The 13,132-nt window shown below is 36.1% G+C and overlaps 1 protein-coding gene across 3 annotated transcripts; it reads left to right on the forward strand.

The window, feature by feature from the left end:
- The first annotated feature begins 1,586 nt into the window (after positions 1 to 1,586).
- On the forward strand, positions 1,587 to 12,796 carry LOC139766927 (uncharacterized). Of its 3 annotated transcripts, none has more exons than XM_071695973.1 (6): positions 1,587 to 1,728; positions 3,113 to 3,194; positions 4,115 to 4,931; positions 6,395 to 6,503; positions 6,959 to 7,075; positions 11,514 to 12,796. In XM_071695973.1, the coding sequence occupies exons 2-6, from the start codon at positions 3,114 to 3,116 to the stop codon at positions 12,424 to 12,426; spliced, it is 2,037 nt and encodes a 678-aa protein (XP_071552074.1). In that variant the 5' UTR covers positions 1,587 to 1,728; position 3,113; the 3' UTR covers positions 12,427 to 12,796. The 3 variants fall into 3 exon arrangements, with proteins under 3 accessions (XP_071552074.1, XP_071552073.1, XP_071552076.1); XM_071695972.1 differs by having other exon boundaries at positions 1,629 to 1,724; XM_071695975.1 differs by lacking the exon at positions 1,587 to 1,728 and adding an exon at positions 1,834 to 1,853.
- The last annotated feature ends 336 nt before the right edge of the window (positions 12,797 to 13,132 follow it).

Here is a 13,132-nt window from a genome sequence, read left to right on the forward strand (position 1 = left end):
AACCAGAAGATGGCGTAGTCTTGGATTTGAAATCGCGCTCAACCCACATCAGTAGCATCAGAAACGGAATAACTAGGGAAAATATATCTACAAAAACATGAAAATTAACCCTTTTACATTGTTATTTTGAGAACTTGACTCATCTTACCATATTCATTAGATTAAATGCAGAATCATCTTATCAGTATTAGATATTGATCTATTAACCCAAGTTAGTTTGCAGTATATATGAATTTTACTTTTGGAAGGAGAAATAAAGAAAATTCGTTCTCTCTCACTATTCATGCACATAATTTTCCTTATTATCTTGTTCTAGATGAGCTCTTATGCAAATTCTAATATTTTTATATAGAAATCATGTCTTCCATGAGAAATAGACCTTCCTAAGACTTTTTATATAGTTTGCCATCAAATAACGATTTTCTATAAACATAAAGTGTTTTAGAAAGCGAAGAATATTTTATGGTAAACTTAGAAAAATGGAATGGATCGTTAGATAGGTACATACTCATCCTCAAAGGAAAGTTTTGTTGAAATTCGTTCAAAAGGTCCATTATATTTACAGATGTTGATTCTTTATTATGTTGTTTTCCTAGTTTTAAAAGAATTACTCTTGTTGGCCCTTTGAATTATCTCTACTTTCTCAATACTTTACATTAAAAGAGAATGGCATTAATTCTCATGTGTGAGAAAGGTAGGTGGATGGAGGCCTCCTTTGGCATTCATTTACAATCTTTTGTAGGAAATACATTTCAAAATTATTATATATGATATATTTACATATGTTAGGAATCCGAAATGGGGCCTCATTGTGGTTCAAGGGATTACAACGATCTGTGAAATAGCAATATACTCTTTATAATAATCTTGTCAAACAGACGTCAATATTTTTCCATACTTAACTTTTGACAGATTTATATCAGTATGTTGACATTTCATAGTCTCATTAATAGTATTGATAAACTCTCAGAGATTTTAATGTAATAAAGCTCTTGATTCTGCAGGATATCTTACATGGACACTGCATTTTAGACTTACGTACTGAAAGAAATACACAGTATTTAGGTAATGACAATGGCATCTTGGTGTATAATCTAATTAGTAGTTAGAATTTAATGACGATTAGTTTAATTAGAAGAGCCAACGTTTAACTATGGCGTATGGATGATATATCGTTTAATACTTAGGAAAAGAAATTGTGATTCACAAGGATATTTGTAGAAAGGAAAATTATGGATAACTAAATTGTTTTCTGTACATGATTGTTAACTTGTCCAAGCTTAATTCATACTTAGAATTGGATATACTTCTTTACTGTGATTCTTAAGTCTTAAGAAAATTTGGATGTGAATGAATCCTATTGTATCCTAGTATACCAATAAAGTATTGTTATGCAATTGAAAAGTTGTGCAAATAGTAGATTTACTACATAAACAAATGCATTGTTTACACGACTCTCATAATATTCGAGTGACGTTAACGTCAGGTTATGTAAAGGATATGATAAAGTAGATTTCTTTTAATATATATCTATCATCGCCAATTTTTATTCATTTTTATGAAAGAGTATATGAAATCTATAATTTGATATGATAACCAGATCTTTGATGGTATCTCTTAAGTTTCTTGAATAAGTAGATCCTTGAGGCAGGTTCTTGTGTACCTTCAAGACAGCAAGCTTGATCCGGGAGAGCTTTGGAACTGGTTATGATACGGGACAGAACGCAAGTAAATCTCCAACAAGTTTGCCTTTTATGGCAGAAGAAAATAGGTTACATAAGATTAATTAAGATTTGCTAGACTGAGTCGGTGTGGGTATTATATTTCACGCATATGGCTTGAGACTCATTCTGGTAACTTATTTCATAAATTGCTCTTTAATATTGTTTGAGATAAACAGTCGTAGGCATTTTATTTCTTGAACAGTTATAGGAGACAGTTACTAATCTCATCTGATTTGTGAGAAAAGAGACATCTGATTTTTAATAGATTCAAATGAACGGTGTTTATATATTAGTAAAGTAAATGAAATGTGGGCCCCCCACAAGTATAAAACACCCTCCCCTGTAAACCTAGGTGAGCAATAGCATTGATTTTCCAGTAAGGCAGAGATGAGAAAATGCCTGATTTAGGGTCACCATTTTGTTGAATTTAGAAATTTTAGCAATGAGCTATATTTGATGATAAATTGATGTTGTAACATTTCTAAATTAAATAATTGTGTTCTGTGCATGTGGTATTTGAGAGTCCTACAAGTATTTGTAAATCTGTACCGTAGGGTCACAATGAATTCTATATAAAAATCATTGACTGCATTTTTCATCGATGTTGTAGAACAGCAAATGGATGAAGGTTACTTATGTCAAGGAATTTGGAGTTGATTATTGCAGAAATAGATATTGCTCTTGTAAAATCAGTAGCAGCTAGAACTTATGTTGATCTTCAGTGATGTACAGTCATTGAATTATGATTGATGTCACTTTCTTTGTCCTGTCACAAGATATAAAATGTTAGCTAGAATGTGTTTGTATGCAGGTTACTAAGTGAAGAATGCAAATTAAAAGCTTTTTTGTGCTGAAACATATTTGTGGCTAATCAAGAACATTCACCTCAAGATACTGGATGCACTCGTGAGACCATAGCAGTTATGTAATTTTCTGATAACATTGAAAATAAAGTAATCTTTGACTGCTTGGGGAAGGTAGGTGGAGGTTTCTTAGGTTTCTTTGATATCTACAACTGTTTCACTTTCTTTTATACCTGACATTTTCCCTGGGTGTCTTAGGCCTTCCCACTTGCATAAGAATTGTACATGAATTAAAATGGCCCATCCTATAAGATATTTAAAAAATCATTTGGATAAGGTTCCAACAAAGTGTACAAAGAGGAGAGAGAGGCATCTGGATGAAATTTGCAGGTACAAAGCTCTTAACTGGCTTCAGCCACTTTACAGCAGGGGTAAACAGATGTACGTTTTTTCTCTACCCTTTTCTTCTGTTAATATTACTTGTTTTTTATTTGTATTGTCAAATTAGAAATTATTGAAAACTCAGTCTTCATGATTAAAGGATATAAGATATTGGTCTGGCTCCTGATATACTGTATTTAACAGGATGAACTTCTGTGAAGGATGCTTGAGTCCAAGAATAACAGCAAGCAAGCCTGGAGCAGATGGCCGGGAAGTCAGCAATCTGGTAAGGGTTGCCGTCTTAAATCATATTTGAATGTATATGAATGTCATCTCGAATTATGCACCTCAAGTACATACTAAAATTCTTCAAAACTTTCACCATATGATTACATAAAATGGAATTATGATAACTCATATAAGTAGTTCACACTTTATCTATTCACAGGGTCCTACCTTGACATTTTTAGAATTTTTTCGGTTATTTAGCACACCACCCCAGAATTTTGTGTCAAAGCAGAGATTGGTGTGCTCCTTGTTGTGCTCCAGGGTGCACAGTGGACCACTTCCATGATGTTTAACACAACCCTTAATGCAGTACATGTTAGGAGGACCTTCATTTTAGGGCAGCATCATATTTAACATAATTCAGGCACATATCATGACATCCTAATGACACAGTTCTGCAAGGTTTGTGACTGTATTTTTCCAATTCATTTACCTTGCATACCAGCAAATGTTATTGTCCAGCCTGGGATAATCTGCAGTAGTTGATATACTTAAAGTAACTTTACTACATCTTTGAAAATTGGAATTCTATATAACACTAAAATGGAACATTAGAAGATTGTTTACAGAAGCTGCATTTTTATGACATAAGAATTTCAGTCCGTTTCTGTGTTTGATTCTCAGCACTGCACTGTGAATGTTACATATCTAATTGATACATAATAAGAATGGCAGATACTTTTTATGAATCATTGAGCTTCTCATGACAAAGTCCTCCTGCTTTGATTGGGTAGGACTGCATTTACAAATTAGTCACTCAATGTCCAGAAATTATTTCTTGCACAAAAGTTAGTTTCTATCTCCTGACGTATCATCTTGGAAAGTTATGAAGAAATGAATTTTTATAACCTGGGTGTAGCTATTACATATGTATTTTACATATATTTGAATCTTATTTTGGTACATGCTTTTTTTCAGATAAGTTGTGACATTGCTGCTCACAAAAAAGGATTTATGGGAGAGTATTTTATTAGGCCACCTGTTGATATATCTTTAGAATTTTCTGTGCCTATTGATATAAGTCATATAAAACTTGAAGCAAGACTAGAACACATGTGTAGCACTGGATTTAATGTTTTCACAAAACCAGAGATCATCCCTCAGGATCATCATCTAAAACATTGTGGTGCTGCTTCTCACCTTTCTAATCCTTCATCCTCTGGTTTGACTTCAAGTGACTCAACCTTCAGTAGCTTAAAGCCTGTTGCTTCTTCATTATCTGCATTTTCCACCAGTCTGTACTCTGAAAATTTTCCATCTGGAGATATGAAGGGTCATGTGGAATCATCTGATTCTAATAGAGAAGAGACTGATGATATATACTTTTGTGTTGGCAAGTACTTTACCCAAGCTGAAAATCAGATTCTCCTTAAAAATCCTCATTATAGACACTGGATGAATATTCCTTTGCCAAAGCTTAGCGATGAAATCCATGATTCAAAAGTATATAATGGTGCCATGAGGCATCCCAATCGACAAGCCCTTAGATGTGTAAAGAACATGATAATAAGGATTACAAGAACAGCTGAGAAAGGTCCTCCAGTTTTGCATTCATTAGAAGTCTGGGGACAACCAGGCATAAGTACAGGCAAATCTGAGAGGAAGAAACTTTTGAAAAAATGGGCTGATCGTGTGAAAATGGAAGATGCTATACCAGCTTTGCCACGAATGTACAACTCTGACCCAGAGGAGAGAAATGCTGAAACACATGTTCCTGAAGCTTTAAAGACCCAAGGTATGTTTAGTACTCTTTTACACCTCCTAAGTCTCTTGAAAATTCATTACCTATTCAGCTAGTTCATAATTTTTCACATTATGTCATCAGAAATTGGTTTTTTTTTTGTTCATACATCCTCCTTTGCATTTAACTAGATTTAGAAATAGAAAACATACTGCATTTGTAAGTTTTTAATTATTTGATACAGGGCTTTTTATGTGAGGAATATCATGTCGTGACATTGGATAATTAGCAGTTGCAGGACCTGGGATAGTTAATCCTGGTTAGCTGCTGACTTAATGTTAACATAAGTACCTTTGCTTTATTTATTTATTGGAAGTCGAGAACATTATCTCGGAAAGCAAAAATGGGTATGTTTGAAGGAATAGTGGTTCCAACAATGTTGTATGGCTGCAAGGTGTGGGCTATGGATAGAGTTGTGCGTAGGAGGGTGGATGTACTGGAAATGAGATGTTTGAGGACAATATGTGGTGTGAAAATAAATAATGCTTATAGATAAGATTCATAATGATAGAACTCTCACAGTATTTATTATTCTGCACTGTAACAAGAACTTGTTCATTTTATTGCAGTCTTGAAATAGTTCTGATATTAATCTTCCCCACCATAGGACAAAAGGAAAAGTAAAACATTATTTTTTAACAAAATACAGTTGCTTTATATGATTATTAATGATAATAGAATTCAACAGATGAACAATAGTGTACAAAATCAATGTGATCATGTCAGATATAAGGCATTAGTAGATTCTGCCTACAAGTGTCAAGATCATGAGTAGGAAGTCACCTTTGACAATGCTGTATCATCATCAGCAGATGGAAGAGGGTAGAGCATTTTTAAAAGACCTTTTCAACCCCAAAGGAGCACACCTTACCCTGCTTCCTCATGAAGTGCAGCTTTGAAACTGCGGTAGCCCCATAAAAGGTGTCCTAGGGTTATGTAATAACTAATATCAGATCTGATAATAGGCATAAGGGAAGCCAGAATTAGCGGTGGTACCTTTTAGTGGCATAGTTACTTACCACTGAAATGGTTTGTTTACCTGGTTGAAAATTAGTTGATAGTCAGTAGCCAGGTTTCTCAGTGTCATTGGTGTATTTTTCTTTTCATTTTAGTCGTTGAATATGAAAAACATTCAAATTTTCATAATGTCCTTACAGCTGAATCATGTCAAATCACGAAAATAGATCTCTTGAAATGGAAACAGTTTTAATCACTTCATCCCTTCTTTTTACATTCCTTCATTTATCTCTCCTATTTCAGACCTTCAATGAATTATCTTATGTTTTGCATCTTACTTCCTTTATCTGTTACTCTTTAATGTATTTCATGATTATTATAGATTATCTATCATTCTATTGAACCTTGTGAGTGATCATCTAAGATTGCTTACATATTTGTGCTTCTCTTTGCAAAGCCAAGAATAACTGCAGTAACTGTAAAATCCATGGCCCTTGCAGATTCTCTTGAAGTACCAGAGGACTTCCTTGATCCTCTGACCTGTGATATAATGACAGTACCTCTTCTGTTGCCTTCAGGTCACTCCATCGATGCACACACTTTAGAAAGGTTAGGTACTGATTTACACATTAATGAAATTTGTATGGAATGAATTGATAAACCTCTTCAGAAAGATTCTGTTATGGTTTCTTACAGCATTCTTGCTTACACATGAAAGCTCAGTTGATTTTTGAAGGGCTTATTGGATGTAGTTATTAGCCTTCCATAATACAGGCATCTGTGAAGAAGTAGTAGATGTAAAAGTTACAGTAAATACTTTTTTTGAAAAAGAAATGCAATTGAGGAGTATGAAATGATAAGAAGTAGCAAAGAGAGGGAAGAAAAGACAAGTGTGCATGCCATATTAAGGTCAGAATTACATTATACATTAAGGAAGTAGAGGGAGTACTTAGAAGAGTTTTTCAACGTTAGAAGACACAGGGAAAGGATCTGCATTAGGTTTGGAGAGAGGTAGATTAGAAGGTGAAGTTTATAGATTTTTATATGAAACTTTCCTCTTTCAGATTTATTGCCAATGAGGCAAGCTGGGGACGTCCAGCATCAGACCCTTTTACTGGTGTTCCATTCAAAGAAAATGTGCAACCCAGCCCAAATGTGCCTTTAAAGGCTCGTATTGACAGGTAAGGTTATAGAATTGTTTGAATTTTAGTTTAGATTTAACTGTATTTACAGAAATCATTCAGCTTTTCAAGTTGTAATTTTTTGTAACAAATTATGAGACCCATTACTCTGTATATTCAGTGCGTGTTTACATTATTTTGATTTATTGTGGCAGGGAAACCCCTCCTACAAATCCATATGAATCTGACTTTTACGTCATATAATATGATTATTCATTTTCATTGATAAATGTGAACTCCAGTTATGGAGACTCTTGCTGTGGCCACCTCCTTGAGGGAATTCCCAAAGGGAACTGGAATCAGAGATAGATAGATGAGTAATGTGAAATTTGGACTTCCATGTTGACATGAGTGTTTCTTACTCTATTTTTGCAATATTGTTTCATTATGTTAGACTAAAGTATTCATTCATTCTTTTACCTTTACATACCAAATTATTCCATTGCACTTGATTAGAAGTCATTTCTTTAGGATTGTCATGTGTATGAGTGAATGAAGAGGCTTCATTAATTATCCAACTCATGTTGTAGGGAACAGAGTTAGACATAATAGTTTGTCCGTAGTAAGTTACAGACACCCTTGTGGTGTATAGGTTAGCACTGCTGACCATGAAGCATTCTTGGACTCTCCAGTGTTGAGGGCATAGTTTTAAGCCCTTGTTGAAGCAGTCAATTCACAATCAACCCAGCTGTTTATCCTCCCCTATGGTATGTTGATAGATTTGGTACATGGCTTAGGCTTTGGAAATCTTCACCTGTTTACTTTCCAAAAGAAGGAACAGAGAAGGGATCTAAGTGAGGATTATTCCCTCTTAGCATAGGCATCTTTCCTTGATGCTACTGGAGGAAATGGCAAATATGTATGAAAAAAAGAGTATGTATATAGAAAAGTCCTTGGGGCTTGATTGTGGATAGGGAGCAATCAAGTATGAAAGAAAAAAAAAAAAATATATATATATATATATATATTATTTATTTATTTTATTATTTTGCTTTGTTGCAGTCTCCCGCGTTTTCGAGGTAGCGCAAGGAAGCAGACGAAAGAAATGGCCCAACCCACCCCCATACACATGTATATACATACACGTCCACACACGCAAATATACATACATCTCAATTTACACATATATACACACACAGACACATACATATATACCCATGCACACAATTCACACTGTCTGCCTTTATTCATTCCCATCGCCACCTTGCCACACATGGATATAACAACCCCCTCCCCCCTCATGTGTGCGAGGTAGCGCTAGGAAAAGACAACAAAGGCCCTATTCGTTCACACTCAGTCTCTAGCTGTCATGCAGCAATGCCCGAAACCACAGCTCCCTTTCCACATCCAGGCCCCACAGAACTTTCCATGGTTTACCCCAGACGCTTCACATGCCCTGATTCAATCCATTGACAGCACGTCAACCCCGGTATACCACATCATTCCAATTCACCCTATTCCTTTATATATATATAAAGGGTTTATCCCAGGTGATAGGTGAGCAGTGATATTTCCTGTGTATTCCCAGTGTGTTCTAGAAGGCAACTAAAAGAGGTGGTAGTAGAAGGTTGAAAATCCTCCCTTCCAGTTTTACTTTTCTAAAACAAGGAAATGAGTATTTCTCCCTCAGAGGCTCAGTCATCTGTTCTTAATGCTACCTTGCCAGTTTGGAAAATGGTCAATATGTACAATATTGTTTGTATTATATATTATTTATTTATTGTTATTTGTCGCTGTCTCCTGCATTAGTGAGGTAGCGCATGGAGACAGATGAAAGAATGGCCCAACCTACCCAAATACACTTGTATATACATACACGCCCACACACGCACATATACATACCTATACATTTTAACGCAAAAAAAAAAATATATATATATATATATATATATATATATATATATATATATATATATATATATATAAGAGGATAAGAGTGAATGCTCAAATTACAGAGGTATAAGTTTGTTGAGTATTCCTGGTAAATTATATGGGAGGGTATTGATTGAGAGGGTGAAGGCATGTACAGAGCATCAGATTGGGGAAGAGCAGTGTGGTTTCAGAAGTGGTAGAGGATGTGTGGATCAGGTGTTTGCTTTGAAGAATGTATGTGAGAAATACTTAGAAAAGCAAATGGATTTGTATGTAGCATTTATGGATCTGGAGAAGGCATATGATAGAGTTGATAGAGATGCTCTGTGGAAGGTATTAAGAATATATGGTGTGGGAGGAAAGTTGTTAGAAGCAGTGAAAAGTTTTTATCGAGGATGTAAGGCATGTGTACGTGTAGGAAGAGAGGAAAGTGATTGGTTCTCAGTGAATGTAGGTTTGCGGCAGGGGTGTGTGATGTCTCCATGGTTGTTTAATTTGTTTATGGATGGGGTTGTTAGGGAGGTAAATGCAAGAGTTTTGGAAAGAGGGGCAAGTATGAAGTCTGTTGGGGATGAGAGAGCTTGGGAAGTGAGTCAGTTGTTGTTCGCTGATGATACAGCGCTGGTGGCTGATTCATGTGAGAAACTGCAGAAGCTGGTGACTGAGTTTGGTAAAGTGTGTGGAAGAAGAAAGTTAAGAGTAAATGTGAATAAGAGCAAGGTTATTAGGTACAGTAGGGTTGAGGGTCAAGTCAATTGGGAGGTGAGTTTGAATGGAGAAAAACTGGAGGAAGTGAAGTGTTTTAGATATCTGGGAGTGGATCTGGCAGCGGATGGAACCATGGAAGCGGAATTGGATCATAGGGTGGGGGAGGGGGCGAAAATTCTGGGGGCCTTGAAGAATGTGTGGAAGTCGAGAACATTATCTCGGAAAGCAAAAATGGGTATGTTTGAAGGAATAGTGGCTCCAACAATGTTGTATGGTTGCGAGGCGTGGGCTATGGATAGAGTTGTGTGCAGGAGGATGGATGTGCTGGAAATGAGATGTTTGAGGACAATGTGTGGTGTGAGGTGGTTTGATCGAGTGAGTAACGTAAGGGTAAGAGAGATGTGTGGAAATAAAAAGAGCGTGGTTGAGAGAGCAGAAGAGGGTGTTTTGAAGTGGTTTGGGCACATGGAGAGAATGAGTGAGGAAAGATTGACCAAGAGGATATATGTGTCGGAGGTGGAGGGAACGAGGAGAAGAGGGAGACCAAATTGGAGGTGGAAAGATGGAGTGAAAAAGATTTTGTGTGATCGGGGCCTGAACATGCAGGAGGGTGAAAGGAGGGCAAGGAATAGAGTGAATTGGAGCGATGTGGTATACCGGGGTTGACGTGCTGTCAGTGGATTGAATCAAGGCATGTGAAGCGTCTGGGGTAAACCATGGAAAGCTGTGTAGGTATGTATATTTGCGTGTGTGGACGTATGTATATACATGTGTATGGGGGGGGGGGTTGGGCCATTTCTTTCGTCTGTTTCCTTGCGCTACCTCGCAAACGTGGGAGACAGCGACAAAGTATAAAAAAAAAAAAAAAATATATATATATATATATATATATATATATATATATATTACACATGTACACAATTCATACCTGCTGCCTTTATTCATTCCCATTGCCACCCCCTCTTCACATGAAATAGCATCTCCCCTCCCCCCGCGAGGTAGTGCAAGGAAAGGACAGAAAGCCACATTCGTTCACACTCAGTCTCTAGCTGTCATGTGTAGGCCCCACAAAACTTTCCATGGTTTACCTCAGACGTTTCACATGCCTTGGTTCAATCCATTGACAGCACGTCAACCCCGGTATACCACATAGTTCCAATTCACTCTATTCCTTGAGCACCTTTCACCCTCCTGCATGTTCAGGAACCGATCACTCATAATCTTTTCCACTCCATCCTTGCACCTCCAATTTGGTCTCGGTCTCCCTCTTCTCCTCATTCCCTCCACCTATGATACACATATCCTCTTTATTGATCTTTCTTCACTCATTCTCTCCATATTCCCACATATTCCATACATGTCATAGAAGGTTACTTAAAGGGGAGGGAGCAGGGGGCTGTAAATTTTCCCCTTCCGTTTTTAATTTTCCAAAAGAAGGTGGGAGTCTCTGAGTTTGGTACATTGAACAGTACAATAGATAACAGCTACAGGCTGGCCATGTGGAAATAAAGTTACACTATGTTTGTTCCTGATACTATCATGATAATGCAGGAAAAGTAATTAGGTATGAAGAAATACTAGTTATTTCACATTTTTTATTGTAATGTCTTTTTCCTTTTACAATGTCCAATTTTTCTTTTTCTTTGGAAAAAAGATTATGATGGAATATGTCATTTACTTTCTTGTACACTTTCAAAGCATTAGTTAATTTTGTAATTAATTTACAGCAGTCAACTAGAAGGAAGCAGAAACAAATGAGTTGATGAATATACACATGCTAAGATATTTTAGTGATTCTTGAATTGTCATAAGTTAGCTTTTGAATAGATTTGTGTTTTTAAATGCATTGATCTTTTAGGTTTCTGTTGCTGCATGCTGATTCTCCAGAAGTTCAGAAATCTGCACACACTGTAGGTTCTGCCCTCAGTTCGTACAACCAGGGAAGTTTAAGGCAGATAAAGCCCCAAATGGTGGAAGACAGTAATTCTCTTCTGTTCACTGAAAGTAGAAAAAGAATCCATGAAGAAATCCTAGAATCTGATAACTCAAGTAAGTTTGGTTACCATAAGAATTTAAGAAAGGAAAGGAGTGATGATGCTTCAGATATGCAGCAAAAGAATGTATCTCTTAAGATAGATACTGAAAGTGTAAAAATAACTTCTGAAAGTGATGATAACACATTAGCTGCTGAAATAGAAGCTGCCTTACAGGGAAAACCTAAGTATGTTCCTGCTGTGAAAAAGACCCAAGATTTCAGTGTCTATAAAAGAGATAATGACAGTGCTTTAGAAAAGTTGCCCGTAAAAAGTCAGCCAATAATGTGTAAAGCCACTGCAAACAGAGCAAGGTTGCAAGCCTTGAATCATACAGCAAACTTGATAAAGAAGCCCACACATTTGACTCCTCATGGAAAGGGGACATCAAGTGGTCATCATGGACTTGTACAGATGATTGGGGGTGCTTTATCCATAACTCATGGAAGGACTGTGGCATCAAACTGTATCCCACTTCACCGATCAAATGCAAAGCCAGCTAGTTTAATCTGTGGTGATGGTAAGCCCCAGCACTTCGACATTGCTTCTAATAGGCATGTGACTTGTTCTTGTGGTGAAAAGGAGGGATTATACAAACTACTCTGCAACCATGTTATATGTCGGACTTGTTTACTTCAACAGACTAAAGGCCCTGATGTAGAATGTAATGTTTGCGAAAAAGTGTGTAAAAGATTAGATGTGGCAAAGCATCATGAAAAAAGCATTTTTTCTCAGTAAAATCATCTGAATCTGTAAGAAATACTCTGATCTTATAAACGTATGCTATCTATGTAATCATAATTTGTTATTGATATATATATATACAACCTAGTGGTGAGACATTTCATTAAATAAATGGAACATGAGATTATCAGCGATTTGATTGCTTTCACATTTGTTAACACTTCGTTTGATCTTAACTGTGAAAGCAATTTAAGAAAACTGTTTATTGCCAACAGAATCTTCAAATGCATTCATAAATCGAGATATATAGTTATACATTCTACCATTAGATATTTGTTGCATTTATATAAGGTACAAGTTTTAATATTCCAAATTTGTATCGGCTGTTTTTTACGGGAGTCATTCATTAAAGATTATCTCTAAATATTTCTTTTCCATTCCTTACTTGTGACAGTATATCTATGGTAGCTATATATAGAACTAAAATCCCTTGTGTATGTGTAAATATTTCCCCTTTTGTCACAGCATAAGCGCTACAAAGGATGAGATATTGAAGAGCCCAGGAGGGGGAATCTTTGTGGAAATGTTGAAAGAAGAGGTTGTCACCCTGATAAGTGTTTTTGCATCATCAGTGTATAAAAGTGATTTACACCAAGAATAAAGAATATAAGCAGAGTAAAGGATGAATATGACAAAGACATATAAAGGAGTCTTAAAGAAAATCACCTGAAAGAAATTCTCTCATAAGATAGTACAGCAA

Source organism: Panulirus ornatus, chromosome 58, assembly GCF_036320965.1.
Source record: "Panulirus ornatus isolate Po-2019 chromosome 58, ASM3632096v1, whole genome shotgun sequence".
NCBI classification, from domain to species: Eukaryota; Metazoa; Arthropoda; class Malacostraca; order Decapoda; family Palinuridae; genus Panulirus; species Panulirus ornatus.

Bases quoted from the DNA above. Each gene is read 5' to 3' on its own strand.
- LOC139766927 (XM_071695972.1), top strand. The intron at 3,195-4,114 runs GTAAGGGTTGCC...GCTTTTTTTCAG, and splicing joins GCCGGGAAGTCAGCAATCTG to ATAAGTTGTGACATTGCTGC. The intron at 4,932-6,394 runs GTATGTTTAGTA...TGGCCCTTGCAG, and splicing joins TGAAGCTTTAAAGACCCAAG to ATTCTCTTGAAGTACCAGAG.